The sequence below is a fragment of the Rhineura floridana genome, chromosome 12 (assembly GCF_030035675.1).
Source record: "Rhineura floridana isolate rRhiFlo1 chromosome 12, rRhiFlo1.hap2, whole genome shotgun sequence".
In the NCBI taxonomy this organism is placed as follows: Eukaryota; Metazoa; Chordata; class Lepidosauria; order Squamata; family Rhineuridae; genus Rhineura; species Rhineura floridana.
This window is the reverse complement of record NC_084491.1, coordinates 24,649,848-24,677,435: the sequence shown is the minus strand read 5'-3', so window position 1 is coordinate 24,677,435 and position 27,588 is coordinate 24,649,848. Positions and strand designations below refer to the sequence as shown.

At 41.1% G+C, this 27,588-nt stretch overlaps 1 protein-coding gene across 7 annotated transcripts in view; it reads right to left on the bottom strand.

The window, feature by feature from the left end:
• Nucleotides 1-874: 874 nt before the first annotated feature.
• Nucleotides 875-27,588, bottom strand: part of OGDH (oxoglutarate dehydrogenase) — a 73,118-nt gene continuing 46,404 nt past the window's right edge. For all 7 annotated transcript variants that reach the window (XM_061593334.1, XM_061593336.1, XM_061593332.1 and 4 more), the window contains 17 exons: nt 26,046-26,192; nt 25,427-25,517; nt 24,766-24,945; nt 24,525-24,653; nt 21,906-22,085; nt 21,394-21,546; nt 15,287-15,389; nt 14,750-14,878; nt 13,675-13,825; nt 12,743-12,870; nt 12,142-12,320; nt 11,606-11,677; nt 10,961-11,083; nt 8,359-8,431; nt 6,970-7,133; nt 5,029-5,183; nt 875-3,832 (listed from right to left, as the gene is read on the bottom strand). In XM_061593334.1, the coding sequence (XP_061449318.1) occupies nt 3,712-3,832; nt 5,029-5,183; nt 6,970-7,133; nt 8,359-8,431; nt 10,961-11,083; nt 11,606-11,677; nt 12,142-12,320; nt 12,743-12,870; nt 13,675-13,825; nt 14,750-14,878; nt 15,287-15,389; nt 21,394-21,546; nt 21,906-22,085; nt 24,525-24,653; nt 24,766-24,945; nt 25,427-25,517; nt 26,046-26,192 (2,278 nt within the window). In that variant the 3' untranslated portion in view covers nt 875-3,711. The remainder of the gene's footprint in view (nt 3,833-5,028; nt 5,184-6,969; nt 7,134-8,358; nt 8,432-10,960; nt 11,084-11,605; nt 11,678-12,141; nt 12,321-12,742; nt 12,871-13,674; nt 13,826-14,749; nt 14,879-15,286; nt 15,390-21,393; nt 21,547-21,905; nt 22,086-24,524; nt 24,654-24,765; nt 24,946-25,426; nt 25,518-26,045; nt 26,193-27,588) is intronic.

Below are 27,588 nucleotides of genomic sequence, written 5' to 3'. Positions count from 1 at the left end.
TGATGCACATGTGTCATAGTAGTAGTACCATAGTAAGAGGTATTCCCTGATGCATGAGAAAATAAAGGGGTGGTGGTGTTTTTTTTGTTTTTTTTTTTAAGATGCCGGCTTTGGTTTCTTTAAGCAGTTTTTAGAAATCTGCCACCCAATTAATTGGGGGCTCTTTATTCAGCTCAAGGCAGCTTCCCCCCCCCCTTTTAAACTAAACTGTGCCTGTGCACACTCATGTTATGGCTTCTTTTGCCACTGTACAATTAGCCAACTTCAGTGGGAACATTTTAGAGAAAACTAATTTAAAATAAGTCTCTCTCCAGGCTTAACTAGTTGCAGAATATTGCAGCAAAACATGGCATATTATCCTTGATGCTTGTTAGCTAAAGGCCAATATGAGAAATTTGGAAGTCACTTGCGAAGCATCCCATTTTTAACATTGCCTCCTCTGATCAAGTCAGGTAATTATGTCATATTGAAGTCCAATAGCGGCTACTGATTCAGTACTTACCTTGAGATATACTTGCCTTGTTGGACCACCTGAACCTGCAGCTTGAACTACTTCAGAACTTGAAGTGCTTGAGTTTTTAGATGTTTGAGTTTTTAATTACCATAACTTGGAGATGGTTGGTTTCCAGACCATGGTCAAAGTATACTTATTGCTTAGCAACTATAATAAATAGCTCACCAACTATAATAAACAGCTCAGAGAAGCACAGACTATGATTCTGCCTGCCACTGGCTCAAGCCATTTTATACAACGTTAACACAGTATGCAAAGTTGCACACCAAACAGGCCCTACTTGATTTCCACTCTACCTGCCTCTGCCATTTGCACTGGATGAAATAATAAATCTCAAACAACTGAGCAAGCTTGAGACACTTTGAGCAGAAGATCAGGCTTTATTGTTTATGCCAGACACATCTGGTTTTTTTTTTTAAATTTAAAAACCAAAATAAATAAGTCAGGCTGTGAGTTTAAGGTGAGGCCCAAGGCAGCACTAGCCCTGAATAGGCAGCCTCCCTCTCTCCACTGGCCCCTGGCTTTGGCAAAGGTTAGACACCAGGATTTTTCTTCTGCAGAGCTAAAGAGCAAATATTGCAGTCCCACATAAACCCGCGTCATGACAACCTACTCTCTAATAGTGGGCATCACTTTTAGAGTGTGCGGATCCCTGTAGCGAAGCAGTACAGATTCTTATATTATAGAAAAGTCTTTATTCACAAGATGGCACACTCTTTTGGTATGGCTGGCAGCACACACAGAAGATAGTTAGGGGACAGAAGGAGACTGTATGTTTCTCAGTAATGCCCAGGAGTCAGCCAGATGAATATAGAACTGGACATCTGCTAAAGACAGCCAAGAAGTTCAGATTTTTTTTTTGAGGGATGAGAAGCTCTTACATGGCATGGCAGCATGCACAGAGCACATTCAGAAGCTCATGGGATTTGACACAGAATAGACACATACTTAGACAGAAGTGCAATGGCATGTACGTGCTATATGTTCTGTCCAAGGAAGGCAGGCTCAACCTGGTGCAGATTTTCTCCCTTCAACATTCTTTACCAATCAAGTCACTGCTGCTGTTGCCACCATGTGACATTATGCAGACTGCATGGAGGAAAAGGGGCAGCCAAAGCACTGAAGTACATTCTATCACTAACAGACCACTGTGTAATTACTGTGATTGGAAGCAGTTGCCAGTTATCAGTAAGGTTAAAAAAAAGCCAAGTAATGGCATCAGTCCCTGTTGCAAAGGCCACAAAGGGGAGAAGGGGTTGAACTGTGGCTGCTCGAGCCCATGAACTGCAGTTGGAAGGTGAATGGAATCACCATTGCTAAGATCAGTGAAGATATTTCAGTGTGTGCATGGATGAGGATGCAGAACAAAGAATCACGTGGGATCAATTTTGAGCTATTTTGTTATGGTGCTACCTACAGAGAGGGACCTTGCTCTGGCAGCAGCTAAAGTAGCCTCTAACACCTAAGAAGCCCAAGAAAGGCAGAAGGCTACAACAACAAAAGTTAGGTTCGCAGAAAGGATGTTTGAATCTACTCAAAAACCTTTTGGTTACAGTCACAACATACAACTGGTTTCACCAAGGGTTCCCCACCTCACCCCTCCAAAACTGGGCTGTGCTTGAGAAGCTGTGTAATTCAGGAGAAAGCCGATGAGAAGTAGGTGTAAGTTACTCCTACAATCAAAAGTGCACACAACCCTAACCTCTGCTCACACAGTCTAAAGCCCATAGAGCTAGGATAACATAGGGTAGGACTCACTTCTATCCAGCGACAAGGAAACAGGACCTGTTTTTACATCCTTGTTTGAGCCTTCTGAGACAAGTATTTATCTTGACAGAAAGCTAAGTGCAGATCAGAGACACCAATACAAGCATTTTTCTAGCAGGTTATATATCAATTATGCCAAGTAGTTGATTCAGGCCTCATCAAAAAGTTTTGCATGGAGAGATTTTTTAAAAAAAATTACTTCATCTGCTAACTGCACAAGTAGTTCTTAAAAAAATTGCAAAACTCCCAGTAAACACTGAAATAATCATTATGGAAGTATTTTTTGAAACAAGTGTGCAGCAAAGGTGGATCCCATTTGTCCAAAACTCAGAAAAAAATGTGCAACATGAGTATGACCCACAAAGGGGAAAAATTCCTTCTCTTCAAGTGATAGGAGAGTCTCAAATGCAACTTTTGCTCTTGATGTAGTATTAGTCAACAGCAACGATGCACTTTAGTGTAATCTAAGCATCTATCTCATGGTTTCCCCATACAAAACATTAGTTCATGGGAACCCAGTGAATTTAACAATTCCCAAGTATACCTTTCATTAGGTACAGAGTCAGCACCCAAAAGCACAGCAAACCTAGAAGCCCATACAGAAGTGGCTATGGTGACTGTGTAACAGATTCTTTAGGTTCCAATATATAATAGGTTGCTATCCAGGATGAGATATAGGATTACAAATGGCTGCAGCTTTAAAAGAATAAATCAGAAACCAGATCAGTGGCTGACTGAGTTTTAACATCTTCATTAAAAGAGGGGAAATCCTTCTGGAAGAATGCCTGAGTTTAGACTGTCTGTGTGCATTCAGTATAGGTAATGCTAGGCTGCTAAACCACAGGAAACAGCAGCAGTGATTTAAGGTGCTAGCCCAGGATTTTCAGTGCTAGGAATGTGATGCTTCAGGAAAGGGAATCTTACCACACAATTGAAGAACTGTACCAGATCAACCTTTCTTTCATCAAGGAGAATGAAAAGACTGTCATACCTCTTGCCCCTCCAGGTAGGCACATTTGTTTTTGTGATTCCAAAGCAATGCCTGCCTCCTGAATCACTGTCGGGTTGGGAACAATAATTTAGGCATTATATGGAGTCATCAGTGTCTCAAAACAGAGACACATGTTTGGAAGGCAAATACCAGTCCCTCCAAAACTCTCATTCTGGGGACTGGAGCTGGCTAGTCCCAGGGATTTCAAAAAGGACATGGAGTAACATCACGCTGTTCCAGAAGTCTGCAGCACGCAGAAGATAAAACCTTAACACAAGCATTCTGGATCACTGAAGAGGCAGTTCCTCAACAGCAAAGAAGAGATTAATAACAGGCGCCTTACGTTTGCTTACAAGGTCTATAGTTAAGGACATAGAAAGAAAATGAGCAGACAGAGAAACACACACACAGTGCGCTGCGGAACCAGTTCCAAGTGTATCTAAAACAAGCCCTTGAAAGAGTCGAGGTTGAAGGCAGTGTCCAAGAAGCGCTGCAGTCCAGTCAGATGATTCTTTTTGTTGCCTGTAGCTGGTGCAGCAGCAGGTTCACGCCCAGCATACCTAGGCAAGGAGAGGAGGAGGGAAGAAAAAGACAGGATAGTGATTTGTAACTGGTGTTTAAGGGCTCACCTACAATCACACAAGTTAGACATGGGGCTTTGCGGAGTTCAAGGCTAGGGATGTACTTTGGGCCCTAATGACTGTAGCCTCATGCTTCTCTGCTCCTGGATTAGCCATCAGAAAGTCATGGGTGGGCTTTTGTTTCTTCATGCTTTGGCTGAGTTGGTCCCCCACCTTTTTTGCCCTGTTTCCACAGTGTAGACCGTTCCTGTGCCCCAGTGCAGTTTGAGTACCCCACAAATAGGAATCAGAGCAATCCCCTTAAGTCCCAGCACAATTGTCACCACTGAGTACTAGGCAAAGTTATGTAAACCCACATACATAGTATTGCTGTGACATTCCTGGGGTACCCGTACAAATGCCTGCCCCCAGATGGTCACTAGGTCAGGCACTCAGCTACTCTATCGAGTCCAGACTCTCCTTAACATACTTGCTGCCACCACCTCTTGACTTACAGGGAGAGCATTACTGCTCTTGTTCTATTCTTACTTGAGGACATCCACACCAGACATGTGGGGCAAGGGATATTTAACTTAGAATCCACCCAGACCAGAAAGTAGGCTGTGATTTAGGGAACAGAACAGATAGTCATTGTACACCAATTTCCTAGCTTAACGTAAGTAACCATCCTTTTATAACAGCGATCCTAACTCTTTTACAAATGCTTTCAGTTATAGGTGAAGACCACCTTGGAGCCTGCTCCAACTGGACTCCCCCCCCCCCCGGCCTCCCCTGGCGATCTACTGTCAGCTGTTCTGTGGTAAGGATCCTGATGTGTTTTCAATGTGTTAATATTGTTTGAGTTTTTAAAGTAATTTAATGTTACTTTAAGGGGCCTTGGAAAGACAATAGATACTGAAAGGCAGGATATAAATAATGGTAATAAAACAAAATAAATAAAACACTTTCTCATCTGAATCCTGCTGCCCCACTCGCCTTTCAACTGTCATTTTCAAGGGTCACTCACTCTAACTCTACCCAACATTCTATCCCACTTCCCTCCTACCATGTCAGTCATTCTTCCACTCACTCTTCTTTCACAAGTGTGTCTACCGATGCCCTCTCCACAGCAAGTATTTAAACAGCTTGACCTCCACCCACTGATCTGGCACCTGACCATCAGTAAAGGTGCTTACCACACTGGCTTTGCACGGTCGATGGTTGTGCGGAGTCTAGGCTTCACATAATCATAATATCCTTGATTTTTGTGCTCTTCCTGACACCAGACCAAGTCTGCATTTGGGTATTTATGGAATTCCTTCAACAGGAGATCAAAGGGGAATGGCGATAGCTACAAGGAATAGAAAAGGTTTATAGTTCATAAGGCCTGTGACCATCCATCTAGAGATACACAAACTGTGGTGGGGAAAATGGCATCCTTGGTTTACAAGTTCCAGGCAGTAAGAAATGGGGATGCAGCATTTTTCCTTGAGTTAAAAAGCTTCCTCAGTCCAGAAACATTTTTTATATGCACCAACGTTACACTATTTGAAGTCTGAGGTGCCTTTCCAGGCCAAAGGGAATTCTCAGGTAACAGCATCATAGGCAAAATCTCATTTTCCCTGCAAGCAAAGGAAGAATGCCAAAATGTTTACATCTGTCCTTGCTAATACAGCAGGTGGGGAGGCAGCAAAGCCCCAGGGCTTAATGGAGATGTTGACTGTAGAAATCTCAGCTGACCTGAATCTTTTAAGTGCTCTGTGTCATGAACTTGCAATTTTGTTAACCCGGTTTTCTTGTAACATGGCTCAGATACAGGGAATCTTGGGAGGAGACGGGCCTCTGTGAGGAAAATTTTAAGTTTCGTTTCCAGCTGTAAGTAATTGGGAGGCCTGAATAGTAACACCTGTTTATCTCTGCTGTCTGCTGGGAGCCTGGTACTCAAGGCCATGCGGGGCCGAGAAGGTTGAGAGCAGAGAGGGGAGGGGGGCCTGCAAGGCGTGAAAAAGTGAAGAAGCTTCCGGAATATGATTGCATCAGAAGCCCCCTGATTGGCTGATCCATCCTGAACTGTTGCTGGGGTTTTTCCTTAAGTATAGGGGATGAGACCCATAGCCTTTGTTCCCCTGGATGTTCCTTGAGCGTTCCCCTGGATTCCATCTGGAACGGTGGTTATCCATGTGGGGTTCCACTGCTTCTTACTATGCTGATGTCTCTTTGAGGATAGATGAGATTTACCAACAACTACCTCTTCAGTAAGTAGAATATGCTAGTTAGTTTGTTGTTTTCTGGTTGTGTTTGAACTCTCTTATGTTATACCTAAACCCCTGGCTGGGTGTGGTTTTAAGGAACTGTTTTGCTGCTATTAATTGTGCACTTCAACTTTATTAATAAAGCTACTTCTTATTATCCTTGTGTGTTCATTGAGTGAAACCAATTTGGTTCTGAATCCAGCACCTTGACCACTGACCACAAACTACCAAGAGTGTATTTTGGCTTTACCAAAGGCTTCTGGACAAGGAGTGCTTGTTTGGCTCTTGTCTTTAGGAATCCTTGGTTTACTTATATCTGGGCTCTGGGTTTCCCCTATCTCAGAGTAGAACCGGTTGAAGGGCTGGTGGCAGCCTATCTTCTACCTCGCAGGGTTGGTGTTGATCGCACAACCTTGACAAGGGGGGTATTGGGTTCCAGATCAATTGCCCAGGTGGGGAATTGAGTCTGAAGCATGCACTTGGCACCTGTGGGGGTCAAAGGCATGACACTCAGCACATTAGTGTTCAACACCATTAGGAAAGATACTGTTACCAGAATAAGCTGCCTTTCATATGTCTGCAGAATGCTTGAATGAGAAATGCTCCACTTCAGAACTTTAATCCATAGGGCTCAGATGAAGTACTAAAAATATGCCCCATCGTGAGGTTTCATGGCCTCCAGAGTAGTACCTGGAAGGTTAGACTAAGCTATCTGGCTATGGGGTTTGGGAACATCAGTTTGACATTCAGCACATTTCTCCTCCTACAAATTCCTTCCAGTTTAAAGATAAGATCTGAAATCCTTTGTTTCAGACCTCAGAAGGTCACATTGTAGGCTCACAGTGACAATTTTAAGTAATAGAAATTGCTCCTACACTCCCCTACCTGTTCCACCCTTGTGACTGCCACATCTGCTTCCATCTCCCGGGTCTTTCGCTCTCGAGTGAGATCATAGTAGACTTTACCAGTGCAGAAGAGAACTCGCTTCACCCCCTCTGGATTCTGTGCAGCAGGACCATTTTCTGGGATGACACGCTGGAAATGAGTGCCTGGAATGGTTTTTTTTTTAAGTATACAAGTTAATAATAATAATAATTAATATAGTCCCATCAGCATGCACAGTGCTTTACAGAACACAAGAGAACTTGCAATCTAAAACTTGACAAAGGAAAAACGGAGGCAGGTACAAACAGGAGAAGAATATACAAGTATTTCAGTTGAACATGCTTAGGCTTAGCTACAGGTCCCAGTTAATGCTAACGCACCCTTTTCAGAAACAATTACTCTTGGCAGACATAGGACATACTGTACATCACTAATGTTATTAATGTTCAAGCAAAAGAGCTATGGAAATAATGCTTCAGGGAATTTTGAGCTGCCCAGTTTGAACTTGGGAGTTCCTGGGTCAGACAAGCTGCAGTGGAGAACTGGTTCCTGTGCATGGTTCTCTTCGCAGAAGGAAGAAGCAATGCACAACCCTGCCAGCATGTTGTATCTTAAGAGCAGGAGCAAAGTCCCAAATCGGGTCCTTTAAACCTGGGCTCCAAAGCTCCCAGGTCTGAGGCAAGCAATAGCTACACTCACTTCCAAGGCATAATTTTAGCAATGGTGATGGCATCTGTCCTCAGGGATGCAAGAGTCCCAGAAATACAATAATGTGCCAATAGAGGATATAGGACCCTCTAGAAAAGAGATGAAGATGCTAATGCAGCACTTCTGGCATTACTAATCCTGGTTGTCAAGGGGCAACTGCTATTCACACTGGCAATCTAGTGATGCGCAAACTTTAAGACAGAGTTAGAGGCTCACATGTGGGTCTCAGCACTGTCAGGGCATAAAATCTTAATTTTATTACTGTGGAAGACTATGGCAACATTTAAAGTGTTGATTGGGAAGCTGTCCTGTATTTTCCTTGCAAGCTGAAATAGAAATGAGACTGAAGTCTGTTCCACAGTAACAGGGGAACAAGTCTCTGCAGCGGTCTCCCAAAGAAACCTTTTAAAGAATATGTTCTACCTGGCTATAATTCTACCACATGAATAGCACAGAAGGCAGAAAGTGTGGGAGCAAGTCTTCAGCTAAAACTTAAGAGCTAGTCAGGAAACCTGCTTTTTGTGGCCGCTCACAAAAATATCAGATTCTGGTGCAGGGCACAGCTGTGCCAAATCAAGGCTACCGTTTCTACACCTGACTACCAAGTCACATATCTTCCACCTGGCAGTGGAATACAAGAGAAGAAATCCCTCCCTGAACCCAATCCCAAGCCTGCTATACCTGGCAACATGTCATCAAAGCTGGAACGAGCTTCTGGGTGACGCAACAGAGACTTTGGAGTGAAGACTATTAGCTAAAAAAAAAGATTCCAGAATTATACAGTTGTGTTCAATGTTCAAGCTAAGTTCAAGTCACTTAGTGGTATGCTGGTTCCACTGGCAAAATGTTTTGTACCAGTGGAACATTGTCGCACAAGAGAATGCAAGAGCAGGTTGCTGATAGCTTTGTTGTGCAACAGATTGCAAAAAACAGAGGAAGAAAAAAATGGTCCTTGATGAAAGTGACAAGAAAAAACAAAACAAAAAACAAGGTATGAACACACTAAAAACATATGCAAATAAATACAGAAGTATAAAAAATTAGAATGAAGGACAGAATGTGCCAAAATGCCCAAAGTAAATTACTTTGTACTTTTAATAGATGGGTATGCTATACTTGGTTGTTAGTGAATAAAATATAATAATAATAATAATAATAAATTTAATTTTTGTGTCGCCTATCTGGCCGAAACCACTCTAGGCGACGTACAACATTAAAATTCAACAATACAATATAGATACATAATAAAATACAGTGCAGTCAACAATAACCATTTTAAAAAGCGGCAGTACAGGGCCATCAATAGACAATTTTAAAACAATATAAAGAAATTAGCCCACCCAGGGGACCCCAAAGGCCTGTCCAAAGAGCCATGTTTTTAAGGCTCGGCGAAATGTATCCAGGGAAGGGGCATGGCGAAGATCGAACGGGAGGGAGTTCCAGAGAGTGGGGGCCGCCACTGAGAATGCCCTCTCTCTAGTCCCCACCAACCTAGCTGTTTTAGTTGGCGGGACGGAGAGAAGGCCCTGTGTGGCTGATCTGGTCGGGCGGCTTAGTTGGTGGTACTGGAAGTGCTCCTTCAATAAAAACATGGTACAAACATACACAAACAATAATAAGGTAATAACCACATAATATACAGAACATGAACACTAAACAAAAAAATTCACATCAGAAATGAATAAAAGCAGTAAGAATGCCAACAGAATGCACACCAAGAAAACTAAATTACAACAAAAGTGCCTGATTTGCACACCAAAAATGGATAAATGTAACAAAGGAGCCAGATGCGTTTTAACTATAGGAAAGTCTTCCTCAGTGGTTTCTCCTTGAAACAGAATCAATTTGTGCAATTCAGTTCACTAGTGCTGCTGCTACACTTGACATATATAAATGTTTGCAGTCCTTTTATAAGGCATCAGAATGTGAGCCTATAAAAAATCACTCGCTGGTCAAATTGAAAGTAAAATAAAATAAACTCATAAATAACATGTAAATGCGCTAGTGGACAGAGAATGTTAGATACAGACCAGCATGGGATAGAAGCACTCCGTGAATAAGTACCGAATTGCTATACTTGCATTCAGGAGTAAGAATGCCCCATAATCTGAATTCATCATACAGAGCTATTGCATTTTTACGCATTCAGAATGCGACCCAATGCTACTAGGAAAGCACTGTCTATACAGAAATATAGAATACATACCAAGATGATGATACTTACCAGGGACAAATCAATTTTCATGCTTGCAAATCTAGGCATTTTATTTCTGCCTTATTTATTCAGAATGGTTTTGCCACACTGAACTGTACCAGAATGACTTAGAACAGGGGTGTGGAACCTGTGGCCCTCCAAATGCTGGATTCCAACTCCCATCAGCTCCAGCAAGCATGGTCAGGGATGATGGGAGATGGAGTCTAACAACATCTGGAGGGCACCAGGTTCCCCACTGTTAACTTAGAGAGTAGTAACTTGAACGGGAAATACAGAGGGCTGACCTGACTGCAGATCTCAGTGTCCCCTTAGGGTGGCATTTTTTAAGGAGTGCCCATGAAGCAGCAGGTGTTTTGAGCACCCAGTGCTCTTACACTATTACGCATTCATCATGATGCTGATGCTGGAACCTACATCTTCACAGGTAGGGGAGGGCTGATGCATTCATGTCCTGCTTATGAGTTTCCAGTAGGCATGTGATTTGTCAGAAACAGGATGCTAAACTAGATAGATTTTTGGTCTGATCTTGACAGCAAGACCTGAAACATCCTGGCCTTTTTCCATAACGTACACCAACAACACCTCTGACTCAGCTGCCGGAATGAATGTACAGGAGCTGTACTACTATTTATCAAGGAGAACATCACAAGTTATGCTGTCTGAAGAACCAAAACAATAATTCTGTCCACAGGCATTAATTTAAGAAATCAGAAACAGAACTCCCACTGAATGGAGTACTTTAAAAATATCAAGGAACAGCATTTTCAGGATAATCAGAATTCACCAAGGGTTACTTGGTTTGCAAGACCACTTTCCAACTTGCTTCTGGTTTCATGTCTGAACTTCATGTTTCAGCTCTCTCATACAGCAAGGCTGTATCTTGCTTGATGCATTGATAACACAGAATGTGAGGGGAACAAAAAAGCTCTACGAAGTTCTGAGTCACTTCACTGTCCCGCTTGTATCAAGGTCTGCTCTCCGCTTGGCTTTAGTTCCAGCTTAAAGCTGGACAACTATAGTGGGGGAGGAGAAAGCACAGCTAAGAAAGCTATTCTTTATAATACTGACCGGCTTCCGAAAGGGGAGAAGAATCTGCCTCCGCATAACATGGGAAAAGTTTGCTGGCGTGGAGCAGTTCACTACAATCCAATTGCAGTCATACAGCTGGCGTACATCAAAGTCATCTAGTTTCTTTAGGAGGGAACACAGTTTAGTGAATGGCTGGGAAGAAATGCATGCATACACAGATGGCCAGAAAGCCAAAACACAACTAGAATAAAGTCAACTGTACAATACACTCTTCTGTTGTATACTTCTTTGGCAGTTAGTGGAGGATCAAGTATGATCTTTAATGTCCAGATGGAATACTACAGCTACTGCTTTTTTTGGTAAAAAAAATGAGGCGCTGGTACTCATACCCTGATAAAAGTGTCATGGTGCCAGTACAAAATGGCTCCCACAGGCAGAATTTTTTTTAAACTCCATACTGGTATGTACTGTCACACACAAAAAAGCCCTGATTGCAACATGTTCAGGGACATGGCCTCAGTCACTGCTCAGGACCTAGACACACTGAGCAGCTATTCCACATGTTACATTAAGATGTTTCCAGGAATCCTTTCTCGGTACTCCAAGAAACAGGGACTGGAGTGAGAGAGTGTGTGTTTAAGCACAAAAGAGAGGAGAAGAATGCACTCTCACAGACTAACTCACCGGGAAGACATCTGGATCATCATTGCACATTTGCAGGAATCGCTCTGGTCTGGCAGAAGAGTGCTCGGGACCCTGAAAAAAGTCAACGACTTTCAAGGATTTGGATTAAGGCTTTTTTTTGGCTAAACATTATACTGACTGAAGCAGTTTAGGAACCGACAGCAGCCAGTATTAAGAAAAGATATTAAGCATTTGTTCTGTAATTTTATGTTAAGATTCTGAATGCAGTGTCCCAACTTCAATGACCTGCAAATACACAATAGTAGCTGTAGTTTATAGCTTACCAACTGACTCAGACCTTGCCATGGAGTCCAGAACACCAGGATTACATTTTTACTTCTCACTTCCTCTTTAGCCATGCACAAACCTACAGTGGAAGTAGGTGTGACAAACTGCCATGTAACTTATGGGAGTCAACTGCCCTTTTGTTCTCAGAGAAGCACTTTCTATGAGACAAATGTTTAGCCTAAGGGTATCCAAAATCTAAAGCTATGACATACAAAGAGCTGTTTTAGCAGCAAGAGTGTTCTCCTTACCATGCCCTCCATGCCATGGGGTAGCAGCAGTACGATGCCGTTTTGTCTCACCCATTTGGCTTGTCCAGAGCAGATGAACTGATCAATAATACACTGAGCTGTATTGTGGAAGTCGCCAAACTGGGCTTCCCACACCACTAAAGCGTTGGGGCTGGCCATAGCAAAGCCTAGTTCAAATCCTGCAATGACACAAATTAAAAATAATGTGTTTTCTTGGAACATCATCAGTAGGAGGCAGTCCCAACCAGTACCAAAATAAAGGTAAAGGTGTCCCCGCACTTGTAGTGCGAGTCGTTTCCGACTCTTAGGGTGAAGTCTTGCGACGTTTACTAGGCAGACCGTATATATGGGGTGGGATTGTCAGTTCCTTCCCCAGCCTTTCTTTACCCCCCAGCTTATGCAGGGTACTCATTTTACTGACCATGGATGGATGGAAGGCTGAGTGGACCTCGACCCCTTTTACCGGAGATTCAACTTCCTCCTTCTGTTGGAATCGAACTCCGGCCGTGAGCAGAGCTTCGGCTGCGTTACCATCACTTACCACTCTGCGCCACCAAAATAAGTTCCTTAATTCCTCTAGGGTGCAGTGACATGTACTTACCTAGCACTCCATACTCAGAGAGAGAGCTGTTGCAGACTGTATATGGAGCTTGGTTTGGCCACAGGTGGTTCATGGGAATACAGGTCCTCTTGTCAACATTTTGATCATGTAAGACATGGTGCCGATGGCTGAAAAGGAAAAGAGATAGTAGTAATGATACCTAAGAGCTGTGCAATTTAATTGGCTACAGTAGCCTTGCAAGTTAAGTTACCAGTCATCAAAAAACTTTTATCTATTCACCCACACATACCTATGCTAATCATTTCTGGCACAGAGCCTAAACATTTAAAAGACCCAACTGCCTTCCACTTTAGAATGTCTTCATTGCCTAGACACATGGAGGTGACTGTCACTTGCCACAGGCAACCGAGTGAGGGGTTAAAGACAGCACACGTGCAGCTTATGCAGGGTTAGATACACCTAGCCATATAGTCTTAATAGATTTACACCGCTCTGGTCAAGATATTTTGTAAAAAGCATTAGACCAAACTCCTTATTACTGTGATCTGCTGCTAGTACAGTGGTACTGTTGTTCAGTGAAGCATGCTATGAGACTCACAGACAGGGTTTTTAGCAGAGAGAAGGAAACCTGCAATAAACGGGTTAAGCAGAGCAGAACAGAGCGCCAGGTTTGCCAAGGTCAGCAGCTGGCGGGCAAGTAGATAAGGAGGAACTTGCGGAAGCTCTGGTGTGGGGGGAAAGTAGTTTGGAGAGAGAGAACTGTGCTTTAGAATTCTGTCAGTAAAGACTCTTACAAGAAACTTGCCTGGCCTGGCTTATTTACTAATCTATGCGTCTCTAGAATTTCTTCTTTGTATGATCTCTATACGCACACACCGACAGGTACTTTGAAATTTAGTGCAAAATCAACAGCCTTCTTAGGAATGCAGAGTCTGTTCAAAACTGGCCACAGAGTGAGGTGAAAACTTTACCTGAATGTCCCTCTCTCAACATCCTGTCCACTCAGTCGGATGTGGATTCCCTCTTTAAGGAGAGAGCCGAATGCCATGTACTCTGCTAAGGCCCAGTCTACTGTCCTATTGTTAACCATCTCTCCACGTGTTTTCAGAATCCTGCTTAAACCTGCAGAGAGAGATAAACAAAGAGCTTTCAGCCTGCCTTGAAGAAACTACAACAGCTGCTACCAGACTACAGTCTTAACTCTACAGATGACTCTAGGAGAAGCACTGTTTATATTTGTGTGTGAACTCAGCACCCCAAATGCCTTGAAATTCTGCCACTCCAGGGAACTTATGGTGAAAATGTAAAGAGCATTACATTATTGATCAAGGTGGAAAAGAAAATGTGGAGAAGGAGCCAAGTTGAAGGGCCCAGTTTTGAAGCAAGTTCTCCTTCCACTGTAATACCCTAATGAAATGGATTGACATTCAGCCAAGCCAAAGTGGACTGAGGCTTGGTATATGGAGAATCTCTAAACATTCAAAGCAAATAGGCAACAGAAATTGCTGAACATTCCATCTGTTGCTAAGGTTCTATCTGAAAGGGACAGAAGAAAATTGCAAAGGACCGTGTAGGCACATGGTCCTCATGGAGCCCTGCAGACAGGAGAAACAAAACACAACTAGTACTAAATCTGCTGTGATGCATGTTCAGGATGGGCTGTGCAAGAGCACTAGTATCATACAGTAACTCTTGAGTGTTTCCCACTTCCTAGTTCTCCGATTACATGCAAGTCTCCCACATAAGAACATCACTACACTGAAACAACCCCAAAACAACTTCATTTTGTGATAAGTCGCTTTGGGTTACTTTTGCAAATAAAAGCAACCAATATTATTAATAATTATTAGTAGTAGGTTGCTTTCTCCACAGCTTTTCCCATCATCTGCTCCCCGGCTCATCCTGCAGCCTAACAGCCCATCAGAGTGCAATGGTCTCAAGGTTTATGGCTAAAGAAAAGCTCAATGCTGCCTTTTCTAATGCCGTTTTCACTACATTAAAAATGAACCTCCAGAAAAATATGACTAACAATATGGAAAGTCATACCACCATGAATTGTGAAGTTTTCAACAGGCACTGAGCTGGCCACTGTTCCTATATGAACCAAATCTTCTTCATTCAAACCAGTGGAAGGACAGGTCATGCTTCTGGGTTGACCATCCAGAGTGAAGAAACCTGGGGAAGTAAAGGAGATGAGCTTCACATTCATAGCATAGTGGAGTAAGATCTAGCTGATGGAACAATTATGTTCAGAGTGGCCCTTTCATTGCCAACTTCCTTTTCAGAAGAAGAAACCTGGCAAAAAAACTTAGGTGAACAAAACAGCCGAACAGGATATTCTGCATCTGCAGAAAGGTCAGAACTTGCTCATTAAGTGCCCCTCTCTTTACTGTGGGTGCATTTTATTTACCAAGTGTATACAGTTTAATACTGGCCACATCCTATGATCCTTGTACTGAACTTTCAGTACTAGGAGCGCTGGGCAAGCATTTCTCTTGTTAGTGCCAGGAGTTGCACGTGTAATCCACTGGCAGTAGAACTACCTTTTAAACAGAAGCCATTAGGAAGCAGACATTAACCTACCAGGCCATGGAGAATCTAGCCAATGCTTGATGTGAAGGATTTTCTCATCCTTGGACCTGGCATGGGCCTCTTCACAGATCTTGTCATACTTGGAAATTTCCTCCTGAAATGCATAAGTGACATAATTTAAGAATTAGAGTGGGAAGGCTAAATTCAAGCATTAGCATCAGTTCATTCTAAGAAAAGAGTGTTCAAGGACCATTTTATGATATCTGCACTCCTATTCCATTATTTATATTATTATAAAAATGCATACACTATTTTCATTTATGAGAAAACACCAAAACATATTAAAAACATTAAATCCATTAAAATCAATGAACAAAACTAAAGAACACAAAACAACAGCAAAACTGCACCATAGGAACCAGGATAACAGGCATTTGTATTAACCATCAGGAAATGCAAGTGTGGACAGAGAGGGTTTTTTTGCACTTGCTGGCAGAAACACTCTACCAGAGCCCACCTAATTTCACATATAATCCAATATATATCAATACCATTTATCAGTTTAGTCTGAGGCGACAATCTCTCTCTATCCTAAGCCCAGGGCTGCTGCTGGGCAAAAATATCTTTGGTCATTTTCCAAGTCAGCATAAGCAGTCTTCTGAAAGGATAAACACCATATGCCAAACCCAATTAATGGAAATTGGAAAACACATCTGACTAAATGGCTTTCAATTAGCGTTATAAGATGAAGGGACAACTGCTAGGTATGATAAGGAATTGAGCAGCTATTAACTAGTACTGGCTCAATACTGAATATTTCTGTATACAACATGCAATGTAAATAGGTCCAGAAATTAGTGAGTTAACTAGGACTGAGTTTATCCTCTTTTGGAGATAAGAGATGCAACTTTGCAGGTAGTTTAGAGGCATAAAGTCATGGTCAAAAATGGTTGTTGCGCACTCTGAATTGGTAGCTTTTTCTATATAGCAGCTAAAATCCAAGAATGTAGAATTCAGCAATATTCTTGTTCTAAAATCTAGGAAAGAGTAAGTGAGTGTGTGTTTTGTTGGATGGGGAATTTAAATTTTAAGATCCCCATAACTCCCGAATCATCTAAGATGGCTTCCATAATCCAAAATGGTCACCACCATAATGATTTACAAAGCTATGGGAACCACATCTGCTCCCCCTTATACAATAACATAAAAATACAATACATATACACTTACAAGAAAAAAAAATATTTGGAATAAAATTTAAAAAATTCCACCAACATTATGCTTATTACTTGTATTTCTTGCTATCTAATCATTTCCTTCTTGAAGATTGTTAAACTTTATCTTGTACATATCAGTACACTTCAATTCTGCTATTAAACAACTAAACTTTTCAATGACTTCCCACATTTACACGTCCCAAACTCTAAAATCTTGTTTGGTGCAGTTTTGCTGCCAAGCCATCTGATTTTCAGGTAGTCATCAGTGATAATTCAATCATGCCCATTCGGAGACTGCATTTCAGGATTTGGAATTATAGCTTGTCCCCAAATTGCAGCCTAACAGTTTGCCCATTGAATATGAAGATTCAAGGATGTACAGCATGGAGGCATAACTTCTGGCTGCATATCACCACTCTTTACATAATTTAACTCATATTGTAATAGGTTAGCACTACACATCTTCTTGTCATACAACTTGCACACCAGTGGTTCTATTGCTGTGAATGTTTCTTCTTCTACATCCCACGATCAGCCTAGTTGTATGCACGCTTTAACATTTTTTGGTGATTGCAGCAACAACTTTACCATCAACAGCACTGCCAACACTTCCACTAGCAATAATATTGCTATGAGTGGCAAATTTCTCTCAGTCCAACGTCTGCAATTTTTTGTCCAATTATTCCCAGAAGCATCATTAGTAAATGAAAATCACTCAACAAAAGCACAACACCACTAAATGTTTCTCTATCATGGGAACAGACTTCCATGGATTTTGCATAGAATGTCTGATCAAATACATATGCAACTGCTGATAAATTCAGTGCTTTCCGTATAGCACAAGCTCAGCTGAGGACTTTGTGTTCGGTATTATAAAAATACCAGAGAGAAATAGGAACTAAGTTTTGGTAGTCCTATTTCTTAGCAGAGATATAAAACACAAGCAGCAGAGTGAGAATGTAACCAGTCCCAATCTTTCTCTATACAAATAACAACAGACACAATCTTCTTAGGTAAAAAATAAAGAACATTTACTCACAAATTCTTCGTATGTTCAGAAACATAGGCTTTAGCTTAGATGAAAGAAAAATAGTCTCAGTCCATCTTAGTCTTTAGTATTGATGCTCTCAGCAGAGAGAACATCTGCCATGCGGCCTCTCCCAATGGTGGATAGATCAGCAATGGAGAATATTCAAAAATCCCCCAGGACAAAGGAGGAGGAAGTCAGGTAAGTAACCCCACCCATTAGGAAGTTACATCATGGTAAAACAGGTACATGGGATATTCCCCAAATATCCCTTAAAGGGAACATGCAACATTTGCCTATTCCAACTTGGTGAGCAGTTTTCAAGTCAGTAGCAAGTGTGGCGATGGTATCCATATACCCTATAGTACTTTCAGCAACTAACATTTTGTTATGAATACAGATGTTAAACCCTGTCCAGGTAGGAACCAACATTTCAGGATACATGGGTAAATGCCTACAACTTATCCAAATTAGGTGCAGGAATCTTGGCTTTTGTTCCACTACATCATTTGTACAAGAGACTAAAGTGAGGTGCTGCAAAAGTCTGGTCCTACTCTGTCTCCACATAGTACTCTGGGATCTTAAATGTTATTACTTCTGGAAGTAAAGATCTCTTATGTTTGCATTGTGGGTCTAATGTGGAAATATCTCCATCACCTGCAGTATGTGTATTCCTTTCCTTCTTGGTTTAAACTGCTGTCTTCAGTTTCAGATAATTATTTACCCTCAGCAATGATTGAACTGACACAATGGGATGTGCCACCTCCTATAAGAGTGTTTTTTCGATTGTTAATGTTGTCTGCTGCAACAATGGCAATTTAACTTCCAGGTGTTCCATAAGCAGAGAACATGGGTGGTACAACTACTTTTATCAGAGACCATACATTAAATAGAACATTATTATTCAACATGGTTTTTTATTTTCACAATTACTCCTCAGAGATTTTATAATTATATAACAATATCCAACATAATTTATCAAAGTTTTATAGGTGTGTTAGTGTGTGTGCATGTGTGTGTGAGAGGAACTCTTGAATTACCATACCTATAATAACCATACATCATTACCACAGACCTCTCCTTATTTCTCATTTTCCAACTTATATTAATGATAAAGTTTTTATGCTGCAATTTTGTAGATCACTATGGTGGCCATTTTGGATTATGGAAGCCATCTTAGATAATTCAGAAGTTATGGAGATCTTAACATTTAAATTCCCCATCCAACAAAACCTATACATAGACACCAAGCATACTTTCCTAGACTTTAGAACAAGAGTATTGCCAAATTCTACATTTGGGGGACTCAATCTTGGATTTTGGCTGTATACAGAAAAAGCTACAGATTCAGAGTGGGCAACAACCATTTTTGATCATCACTATATGCCTCTAAACTACCTGCACAGTTGTGTCTGTTATCACTGAAAGAGGATAATCTGTCATAGTAACTGGCTGACTAAACTGACATCAGCAAGTGCCAAAGAGCCCTGAAGCTGTTAAATGTTAAAAACAGTCACTGTACATGGAATATCAAGTTGCTCATCAAATGACTAACACTGACTTATTTACTTTGGATGCTTTCACAAGTGGGCCTGAATGTGCTAGTTCAAAGGATTAAAAAGGTAGTGCTTCTGTCCCAATTTCTAAAATTCCTTTCACACTGCAGTACTTGTTGCGTTAAGGAACAGCAGCTTTTTCAGTCGATATACTGGCATTTTGCGCAACTGTTTTTCACACAGCTGCACTAAACAACGTCTTGTTTTCATCCCTCACCTGTTAAAACACATGCACCCTGTAGTTACCTCATAATTTTATTGTAAGCTGCCCTGAGTGCCCTATTATAGGGTAGAATGATGGGATATAAATATTTTAAATAAATAAATAAATAAATAAAACAATTCACTGCTTGAGTTAGTGTCTGGACACAGGAGTGTGTATGGGAGAAGAAGGAAGGGAATGCTGCTACCCATGTACCTATGCCACATTACCAGTACAATTTTCATCAGGCAAAAAAAAGTGTGTGCCTAAATGGTGGGAACACAATGTATGCTGGGATACCTGTTACATTAGCAGCTGCAAGACAGCACAAAACTCCTGCAATCTTCTGGGTCCCCAGCCTTGTAAACGGATTATTTCTGGTATTATTTATCACGGAAATTAGCGCTAAACTTGCACTATATTTCACTAGAATTCCAGAAGTAGCTTGCATGTCATGTGAAAGGTCAAATACAATGCACAAATTACTAGGTACGAAATTGTCAGAATAACAGAATAAAGTGCAGTGTAAAAAGCAACCTTTCTTTCCTTCTAATAGAAAAAACTATGGTTCTGTGTCAACCAATAAGGCAATAAAAGAGAGCAACTCAGAAAATAAAGGAGGGGGGATAGTATACCCAGAAGGCACCCTAGCTAAGCATAAAAATATAGTGGGTTTTTTTAAAAAAGGAAAAGAACCCAAATTTGGAAGACCAAAGGCTGTGTATGTGTGCCCATATGCTGCCATAGAACTCAAGTGGCATGTGAGTGCAGCATAGATACAAGCCCTCTGTGCAAGTAAAAAGTCACTTGCTTCAATACAATCTAGGGCCTAACTTGGAGGAGGAACTGGATTTATCCAATGGAAAGCATCCCTCAGATCCAATCCCTCTTGCTAGGACTGCCTCATTTGCATCTTAAAAGGGTGCACTAATTGTGATAAGAGGGAAAACTACTTTCTCCAATCCAGATTTAACCCCACCAAAAGGACTTTGGAATCTACAAACAGGGCAGACCCAGCAACAGCTTGAATGGTGCTGAATGGGGTGGGGACATTGTGGTTGGATGATCTACATCAGCCTTTCCCAACCAGTGTGCCTCCAGATGTTGTTGGACCACAACTCCCATCAGCCTCAGCCAGCATTGCCAATGGATGAGGCTGATGGGAGTTCTGGTCCAACAACATCTGGAGGCACACTGGTTGGGAACGGCTGATTTACATTCTACATTATTGGGTATACAGTCCCAAACTGTACCCCTTCCCCCAGTTAAAAAGGGTGTGTGTGTGTGTGTCTGTCAGGGCTTAATCCCTCTCCACATGGTATATTGCTGGATTTGTGGATAGCTATAGGGATTTTCCATTCCCCCTCTCCCCTACAGTTTCCTGAGGGAAGCCTTTTGGAGCCTTTTTTTATTTATTTACAGAACCATAATTACAACTCCTTTTGATTCCCAAATGACAAATAGGCTCCTTTCAATGGCAGTTAACTGTTAAACATGAGACAATACAATAAGCATGATTTTGGACTGCTCGATAGAAAACTGAGTTAAGGTTTAGTGCAATATTTTATAGAATTAGCGTGATGGAGAACTTCTGAGCCATGACATTATAGTAGCACTACTGGGATCAAGCTTGCATTTGTTAGAATTCTGCCTTAGAGTAACCACACATGTTTAAACCTTTGATCTCTGTTGTTCACAGCTTCATCCTCCCTGATTACCTGAATGTGTCTCCAACTTGCTCTTTATCGCTACCTTTCTATTTCATTTTTTGGATGAGCCAGTGTGGTGTAGTGGTTAAGGTGTTGGACTAAGACCTGGGAGACCAGGGTTCAAATCCCCACATAGCCGTGAAGCTCACTGGGTGACCTTGGGCCAGTCACTGCCTCTCAGCCTCATCAAAACCCTATTCATAGGGTCGCCATAAGTCGGAATCGACTTGAAGGCAGTACACATACATACATACAAAATCTGTGAATTCAGCCTGAGGCAGTGACAGGCGATCCTGCCATATACCAAAATGAACTTTAGTTTGCACTTTTTTGACCTCAGTTGAGCCTCCCTCTGCTTAGTCATTAAAATAAGTTTATAAGGCATCTCTAACAGGTTATGACAGGCTAGTGGTTTCAGTTTGATTGTGAAGTTGTAAGTGAGCATACCTCATACTCGGGCTGATTTACCACTCCTTGTGAAATTAGTGTCTCAGCATATTTCTGCAGCACAGGCTTCTGCTTTCGGATCTGCTTGTACATCAGTGGCTGGGTGAACATTGGCTCATCCATCTCATTGTGCCCATTTCGCCTGTAGCATACCTAGCACATTCGAAAGAAAGAACATAAACCTCATTAAGTCAAGATACATGTTCCATCTTCTAAAACTAAAGAAGGTTCCAAAGCAGCACTTATAAACCATTTGGAGATGCTTGATGTGAAGAAAAGTGGTATCAATGTGTAGATCACATTTTTGCCAGGTTCAGTGGAATCTAGTTACCAACTTACTGGAATAAAACAGGAAATGTTAAACACACAAGCAAAGTCTTATAGATTGAGTTAGTATGACGTTTACTACACATTATTTAAGTTTCCTCTTAAACATTTTCATATACGTACATATATTATATACACATGCACACCCATATACAGATTTCCCCAAAAGAAAAGGCATCACGCACCAGATCCACCACTACATCTTTGTGGAAAGTACTTCGCCATTCAGCTGCCACATTGCATACATATACCACAGCCTCCGGGTCATCAGCATTAACATGAAAAATGGGTGCATTAACCACCCGGGCCACATCCGTTGGGTATGGAGAAGAACGAGCCATACGAGGGTCAGTAGTGAATCCGATCTGGAAAAGGCAATAGAAGCCATTTAAGAAAGACGATTGTGAAGACAACAGTTTAGGTAAGAGCTATATGGAGTGTTAATGCAGCTTCACCATTGACTGAAAAAGATTTATTTATTTATACATATAGCCTGCCGTTCACCAAATAGTTTTGAGTGGGTTACAAAAATATAATTTTTAAAAAAGCATTACACTCATAAAATAAAACCACACAACAATCACAAAAGAACAGAATAGCAGCACAGAACAATAAAGAAGTGAAGACATCCACTTAAAGATGTAGGTAAACAAGTGTGTCTTGACTCATCATTGAAAGACATACAGAGATGGTACAAGACACTTCTTAGAGGGAAGGTAACTACACAACATGGGGGCCACCACAGAGAAGGCCCTCTCATGGATCGCTGCTCCTTAAACCAAAGACAGCACTACCAAAAAGTCCTTTCCTACTAATCTTAAAACCCTGGGCAGCTCGAAGCAAAAAAGAGGCACTCCTTCAGATATCTTGGGTCCAAGTTATTTATATGTTAGCATTTAACACCTTAAATTGGGCTCAGTAGTGAACTGGCAACTACAGTAGATCTTTAAGACTAATCTTTAAGATTCAGCCAATATGCCTATATTATGCAAATTCAGAAAAAAAGTTAGCTGACTGCTTAGGGCAGCCTTTCCCAACCAGTGTGCCTCCAGATGTTGTTGGACCACAACTCCCATCAGCCTCAGCCAGCATTGCTAATGGTCAGTATTTCACTATTATCTTGTATTTTGGACGTTGTTTGGTTCTTTTATTGTTTGTTTGTTTTTGGTTCTTGATTTATTGTATTTATTGTACTTATACACTGTGCTTGTTTTATCTTTTATGTACACCGCCCAGAGAGCCTTCGGGCTTAGGGCGGTATATAAATTAAATTAAATAAATAAATAAATAAAATAAATCTGGAGGCACACTGGTTGGGAAAGGCTGGCTTAGGGAGTGATTCCCAAAGAGTGGGACCGAGGATCCATCAAGTGGATTTAATGGGTTGTATTCAATTAAATTTACTCAGTGCAGACCCATTGAAATTAATGGACCTGTTAGTCATTATTAATTTCAATGGGTCTGCTTTGAGTAAAAGTTAGTTGAATACAACCCATTATATTCATGTTTTTAATAACAAATGGCTCCCAACACAGCTTGGAATTAAAATCCATTACAAGAATCAAAGTAAATAAATGTGTGTATACACAGAGAGGAGACACCCTGAATTCTTTTGGGAGGAAGGACAGGATATAAATTGGATAAATAAGATGTTTGTAGCTCATATGTTTTTTACATTCTTGTGTTCCTGTTCCTCCCATTCTTTCAAAAAGTTACTATCAGTGTTTGTTTTCTTCTACACAATTAAAACTGCTTCAAGCAAATAGACCAACATCTGTTGGCAGAACACTGAGAAACTGGGGATCTCAGTTGATGAAGGTGATTGTGGGAGGAGTGTCTGAGATGTTAGTCCTCTGCTTTTCATGTCTATCTCACAGCTGCTGCTGGCTGCTAACTGCTGAATTCCTACAGAGTCCCTATTTATTAAAGTTTTCCCTCCCAGAATTGTCTCTCAACAAAAGCAAAGTGGCCAGCAGAGATGACCTTCCTTGGGAGGTATCCAGTAGCTCACAAGATTGTGGGTGACCCATAAGCAGTGGAACAAGATGCTGATACTATTTTGGAACTATCAGCATTAAGAGACCCTGGAAAGTCAAAAGATAAATAAGAATGAACTAGATTCCAAGTCACTCCAAGTTCTCTTGTCTAATCACTAGAAAACTGGTCTTGAAACAAGTTTGAAATACTGCTATATTTGGTTCAATGTTTATACAATCTCAGCTGTATGATAATTTCTCCATTTTAAGTTAACAAAGTAGGAGGAAGGGAATCCTTGCTGCTTAACAAGAAAGCTAAGCTATATTCTGGATTTGTCTTTCTACTGTTCATTTAACAAAACAGAGGAGAGGGAAAAATAAAAAGGAACAAGAGAAAATGCAGTCCAGTCTCTTTTTGAAGAAATTTAGTTTTCAAAGAGTTTGCACTGTGAGAGATAAGGCAAAAGTAGAGCAATTTCAGAAAGACTGCCAAGAGTTCAGAAAGCCAATATGAGTAGGAGAATAAGCCAAACAATTTTCTGAATGAATTAGCGCAATTATGAAAAACCAATGCTTTGGTTGTGAACTCAACTGCTATAAGCTCAGTCAGCACTAACTTGTGGAGCAGGCAAGCCCATTAAATATATCCACCCAGATACTTTTGCAGGAATAGAAGAAATCTTATTAAATATCTGTACTTAACAGCATCCCCCAAGTTCTACTAGAAATGCATACTTTAAAATATCACCACGCTCCTAATTAGTTGCTTTTAATAGATTTTAAATTTTAAAAAAGTTTGAGAATCTGACATCATCACAAAGATTTTACCTGGTTATTCACTACCACATGAACAGTTCCATATGTTGTATAGGAAGGCAGGTCACTCAAGTGAAATGTCTCGTAAACTATACCTTGCCCAGCAAAGGCAGCATCTCCATGCAAAAGGATGGACATCACCTTTGAGAACCAAGCAACAAAAGGCTTGTCAGTAATTCGGAAGCACTGAGTGCCCAGAACTGAATGCAGAGATTGCAGTGACGCTATGTAGACACATTATATGCCAACTTACTTTCTTCCCTTCAGTGTCCCCACAATAAAATTGTTCTGCCTTTGTCTTGCCCTGAACTACAGGATCAGCAGCCTCCAAGTGAGATGGATTTGCAACCAGTGAAAGGGTAATGGTCCGGTCAGTGACACGATTAATTCTCCGGTGGTACATTCCCAAATGATATTTTACATCCCCTGAACCCTAAAGAAAGAGAATAAAACAGATTAAGTATTCTGGGTTTTAATGCTGTGAATTTTCAAAGCCTTAAGTTGGCCATAAAATGCTTACAGTTTGAGTTCTCTGAAAGAACTGTAAGTTTGAGGTGCATGAAGTGTTCATTGACAGCTAGTGTAGAGATGTCCAGAATACAACAGAACAGTGAAGAAACGCTACTGCTTAGAGAATGTCATAACCTCAGCATTGAAGAAAAGCTGTTTTAAGTTCTGTACCACTTGCAGAAAACCCTTAGTAGCCATGTTGGCTTCAATGAATAAGTGGCAAAAATACTGGAGGCAAGCTTTTGAAAAAATCACACATGACTTTAAGAGATGATGTTTGGAGGGGAAAACGGGACAGAGCTGTTGCTTTTCTTTTCAAAGCTAATTAATCATAATATAATTATGAGGAACAGTCATGTGGAGTAGGAGGAGGTAATCCAAGTAAAAGTTAGGGAGTAACTCACCTCATCTGCAGCCTCCAGCTTGGAATCAAATTGGCAGAAAATTTGCTCCAACTCTTTTCTGATAACATTCGCAAGCACATTCAGACGCCCTCTGGAAAACCAAAACCACATTTAGCAAAGAACTGCAGGCTTGTCTGGAAACAAGACTCTTTAACTCATTCTGCCACACCGTTGCAGTAAAAAGGATTACAGCATTTCTTGTTCAAGTAAATGTCTACTACAACTATTTACAGTGCATGTGCCATTTATTATTTATTCTTTTTTTTACTACATTTATTTCCACTTTTCCTACAAGGAGCTCAAAGTGGCATACATGCTGAGTGATAGTGACTGGCCCAAGGTCACCCAGTGAGTTTCATTGCTTAGTGGGGATTTGAAACCAGGTTCTCTGCCCTAGTCCAGCTGCTCTACACTTTACAATTTCTGTGTTTGTTTTCATAACAACTCTGTGAGATATCCAAATGTCAATTAAAAGTGGGGTCCCAAGGCTGAGAGATGACTGGTTTGCCCAACAAAAAATGAGGCAATAACAGAGATTCAAGTATGACTTTCTAGTCAACATATCTTCACCACTCTTCAAACTCTTCCAATAATTAGTTTACCCTAAGAATGACGTTACCTATGAGGCATTCCCATGATAACATAATCCACTCCTTTCTCGCTTGACTTGTCAATTATTGTCTTTAAGGCAGGGATCAGCACCTCACAGCCTTCCAAACCAAACCGCTTCTCGGATGACCATTTCCTATGCAGGAATTCTTCAAATCTGGAAGGCAGAAGATGCAAGCCATTTGTACAACAAGAATTGCCACACAACCAACAAGGATTGTAGTGAGATAATATTAAATGAGTTCTATAAGCCAATATGCCATTATAAAAGAGACAGTAATCAGTACAGCAGGGTTCCTTAACCTTTTTGGGCTTTGGGGGCATATTTGGAAATCTAAGAAACTTGTCATGGGCACTGCAAAATACCCAATTCACAGAAGCTGGTGATGCTCAAAAACAACCACCCACAGAAATACCCATACATTAGAAACAAAACAAAACCAGATAAAAACCCCAGCCAAAACAAAAACTAGGCAAAACACACATTCAACCCCACCATCTTCCTTTCCTATGAAGGATTCCTAGTTTCATATCAACAAAGGGAGAGAAGAGGGTGGGCTGGCTGGAGGTCTATGTAGCGCAAGGCAAAAAAGTGCCCCCAAACTTTATTTTTTAAAGAAAATCAGGAAGGGCAGGGGGCATTGGAGGGTACCAAGGAAGGTACCTGGATGCCTACAGACACACTGGAGACCCCAGCCATAGAATGCCTAATTCAGCAGGACCAAAATGTAAGAAGGGGAGAATCCTTATAAAAACTTAGTAAGGGAAGATTCAGCTTAGATTTATTCAACTGAGTAAATACTACTCGGCTACATGACTTAAAAGCACAAGGAAGGAAGTGATTCTGAAAGGAATTTAAGGAGGTGTGATATAATATTTAAAAGTCAAATAAGGGCAGACGCTGCTTACATTAAAAATGTGGCAGTACAATTGAAGGTTTTGAGGAGGTTCCTGCCTCCTCAAAACACCTGCTGCAAGATTACAAATCATACCAAAATCCATTCTCTCTCTCCCTCGCCCCCCTGTCCCTCTCAATGTTTTCCCTAAGCAGAAGGGCAAATGTCAGGGACAACTGCAATCTCTGCACCACTTCCCACCTGCCCAGTATAGGGTGTTTTGAGAGTTAAACCTACCCCTCCCACTATTTCCCATCACAGCCTGGACATCAGAGTACATAGTGGTGAAGGATGTATGCGGAGAACCTTCATATAACCCCTTCACCTTGATCTAAAGCATTATGGATGTGGACACACAAAACAGAAGCTGGAACACCAGTAATGGGCTGTGAAGGACAAAAAGGAAGTGGAGGGTTTGAAAGGAAGAACTTCTGCTGCATTTAGCTTAGAGGCATAGTAAATGTCACTCAAAGAGATGTAAAAGAAATAGCAACACCTGGTCATGGCATGGTGGGTTGCATTTTTCAAAAGAAAGGGAATGTTTAAACACATGCCCCAGTTCTAAATCACGGGCACATCCTTCTGGATCTCTAAAATATCCTGCTGAATGAGTCAGAGCATAGGAGGCCAGGGATAAGAGGATGAAGGAAAAAGGGA